At 40.0% G+C, this 2,918-nt stretch overlaps 1 protein-coding gene and 1 long non-coding RNA gene across 5 annotated transcripts in view; one reads left to right on the top strand and one right to left on the bottom strand.

Moving 5' to 3' along the window:
• ADGRG2 (adhesion G protein-coupled receptor G2) overlaps positions 1–2,918 on the bottom strand; it is a 132,459-nt gene that overhangs the window by 9,900 nt on the left and 119,641 nt on the right. For all 4 annotated transcript variants that reach the window (XM_073902021.1, XM_025857602.2, XM_025857603.2 and 1 more), the window contains 2 exons: positions 2,796–2,897; positions 1,243–1,395 (listed from right to left, as the gene is read on the bottom strand). In XM_073902021.1, coding sequence (XP_073758122.1) covers positions 1,243–1,395; positions 2,796–2,897 — 255 coding nt within the window. The remainder of the gene's footprint in view (positions 1–1,242; positions 1,396–2,795; positions 2,898–2,918) is intronic.
• The window catches only part of LOC141374285 (uncharacterized), a 31,963-nt gene that overhangs the window by 16,172 nt on the left and 12,873 nt on the right, over positions 1–2,918 (top strand). The window lies entirely within an intron of this gene.

The following is a 2,918-nucleotide window of genomic DNA, read 5'->3' as shown; positions in this document are numbered from 1 at the left end:
TGAATGGATAAAGAAGAGGTGGTATATATACACAATGGAATATTATGGAGGGTGTTATGCTGAGTGAAATAAGTCAATCAGAGAAAGACATGTATCATATGACCTCACTGATATGAGGAATTCTTAATCTCAGGAAACAAACTGAGGGTTGCTGGAGTGGTGGGGGGGTGGGAGGGATGGGGTGGCTGGGTGATAGACATTGGGGAGGGTATGTGCTATGTTGAGCACTGTGAATTGTACAAGACTGATGAATCATGGATCTGTACTTCTGAAACAAATAATGCAACATATGTTAAGAAAAAAGAAAAGATAGCAGGAGGGGAAGAATGAAGGGGAGTAAGTCGGAGGGGGAGACGGACCATTAGAGACGATGGACTCTGAAAAACAAACTGAGGGTTCTAGAGGGGAGGGGGTGGGGGGATGGGTTAGCCTGGTGATGGGTATTAAAGAGGGCACATTCTGCGTGGAGCACTGGGTGTTATGCACAAACAATGAATCATGGAACACTACATCAAAAACTAATGATGTAATGTATGATGATTAACATAACAATAAAAAATTATTAAAAAAAAAAGAAGCCAAAGAAGAATGAAATACATAAGCTTTTATGAATAATGGACAGCCAAGGGTATGAAAGAAAGAAAATGTAATGGAAGTTTTAGCTAGAAATGTCAGAATTAGTATAAGGAGGCGTTGCAGCAATAATCTGTTCATATATTGGTGACATATATGGTCACCAGTATGGGCCACAGTTCATCTTGGCAGTATTTGACATTAATGGGGACCTGGGCACTGCCACAAGGCAGCCATGCTGTGGAAAAGAATGAACAAACATGACAAGCAAAAAATAGGAAGGTTTAAAAGTGTTGAAAATATGTATGATTATAGATGTACTAAAAAAATCGATATGGTCTTAACTATTTTTGGAACAGCTTACACAGCAGGGGCACAGCGCTGAGTCTTTGGGCAGTCCTTAAATCAGGATTTGCAACGTGAAACATTTTAGGTCATCATTAAGTCCCATCATAAAAAACTAAACCTTAAAAAAAAAGTTCTTCTGGTATTTGCTCTAAATTGAATACACGTGGATTAATAAACTTCCTCTACCATAAGGGAGCCATATTTTGATCCACTAGTCATATGTACTTTTTCTCTTTGCTTAGCAAAAATGCCATTAAAGGATAAAAGTACTTTAATAAAACACACACTAGCTTGAGAAATACTATGTTGAGGGATACGTACCGTTCCCGCTCGCAAGGCCTAAGCCATCGTTATTCACCAGCAGCGTGGTGGAGTGCGTGGAGTTACTGTTTGACTGTAAGGAATTTGAAGAGCTGGACACTCCTTGGTTTACAGTCTGCTTCTTTAAACCATTAGTAGCAGTTTTACTCCAGTCTACAGCAGAATAAGCATTTCAGAAAAACAGGGCGGAATGTTTGAAGCTCAAATGCAAGAGACAGATCACAGTGGAACTCGTTCTAGCAACTGATCTCACTTCCAGATCCCACTTCCACTTCTTACAAAGAAGTCACACATTTCACAAGTTGGTGTGATAAAATGTATTTTCATTTAAGACTATATACCTTTATCCTTTAAACGACCACCTGGTTAAAAGTAACCTATATGCTCTTGGACTAAAGGCCACACTCATTTGATTGTGTCTAAAGATAACCACTGAATTAGGCAGTACTCCAGAACCAAGGATTGTCTTAACAAGAACACAAGATGGGGCGCCCGGGTGGCTCAGTCGGTTAAGCATCTGCCTTCGGCTCAGGTCATGATCTCAGGGTCCTGGGATCAAGTTCCACATTGAGCCCCATATCAGACTCCTGGCTGGCTCAGCGGGGAGTCTGCTTCTCCCTCTCCCTCTCCCCCTGCTTGTGTGCTCTTTCTCTAAGTGAATAAATAAAATCTTAACAACAACAACAAAATAACACAACTGTGTTGTGACAGGTGGCTCTTAAATGACTTAAAATGACAACTATATGTACTGCTATTTTCTGAGTGCAGATCTTGTGCACACAGGTCTCTGCCATACTGCAAAGGTGGTATTCGTGGGTGATATTCATGTAAAAGGAACTTATGTTTTCAAACAGTACTTCAGTTTTCTTATTTTCTTGAAAAGGAGCCATTTGCTCTGCAAAGCGGCAGGGCACGCCTGAAAAGAACTTCAAAATAACCAAAGGTATGCTAAAGCTTATATACAACGTCTAGCCCACTAACAAATTAAGCAATGGACAACCAGGACCTGTGGAAAAAAGGTTGAGCCAAGGCTTTTTTTTTAATAAGAAAATAATATGCTTTATTAAAGAATTATAGAATTTTTTAATGTTTTTATTTTAAGTCAAGTTTACATATAGTGTACTATTAGTTTCAGGTGTGCACTATAGTGACTTAGCACTTCCACACGTGCTGAGTGCTCATCACGACACGTGCCCTCCGGAGTCCCCATCACCTGTTTCACCCCTCCCCCCAGCCCCCAGGTTGAGCCAAGGCTTAACAAGTTATGAAGGTAAATATGAAAAATTACCTTGGACAAATGGAAAACCTGGGCTCAAAAGGAAAAATTGCACTCTTGTTTCATTTAAGAAGCAATGAGCCCGTTAATCCTATTCACGAAGTTCCCAGATCATGAGCAATTATTTTTTAATTCACTAGGGTTTTTCCCCCTAATGTTCACAACTGAGATCCGTTCACTGATTTCCAGACCTGACAGCCCTTCGGCATTGATTGCTTTAGATCTTAACTTATGTCTTTTCCCCAAGATTTAAGAGGAGAAAAAGGTCAATCTTTACCAGAATTTTCAGCCAGCCGTAACTTTCCACAACAAAGATACCGCCTCCATTGCTTTCTGACGTTCTCTTTAGCTACACAGTAAAAGATGAATATGAAAAATCCTACGGAGGAAAAAAAAAAAA

This window comes from Callorhinus ursinus, unplaced genomic scaffold, assembly GCF_003265705.2.
Source record: "Callorhinus ursinus isolate GAN/ISIS: 27379988/994484 unplaced genomic scaffold, GSC_fseal_2.0 scaffold16, whole genome shotgun sequence".
Classification (NCBI taxonomy): domain Eukaryota; kingdom Metazoa; phylum Chordata; class Mammalia; order Carnivora; family Otariidae; genus Callorhinus; species Callorhinus ursinus.
Note: the sequence above shows the minus strand (reverse complement) of the source record. Positions and strands in the feature narration are given on the sequence as shown.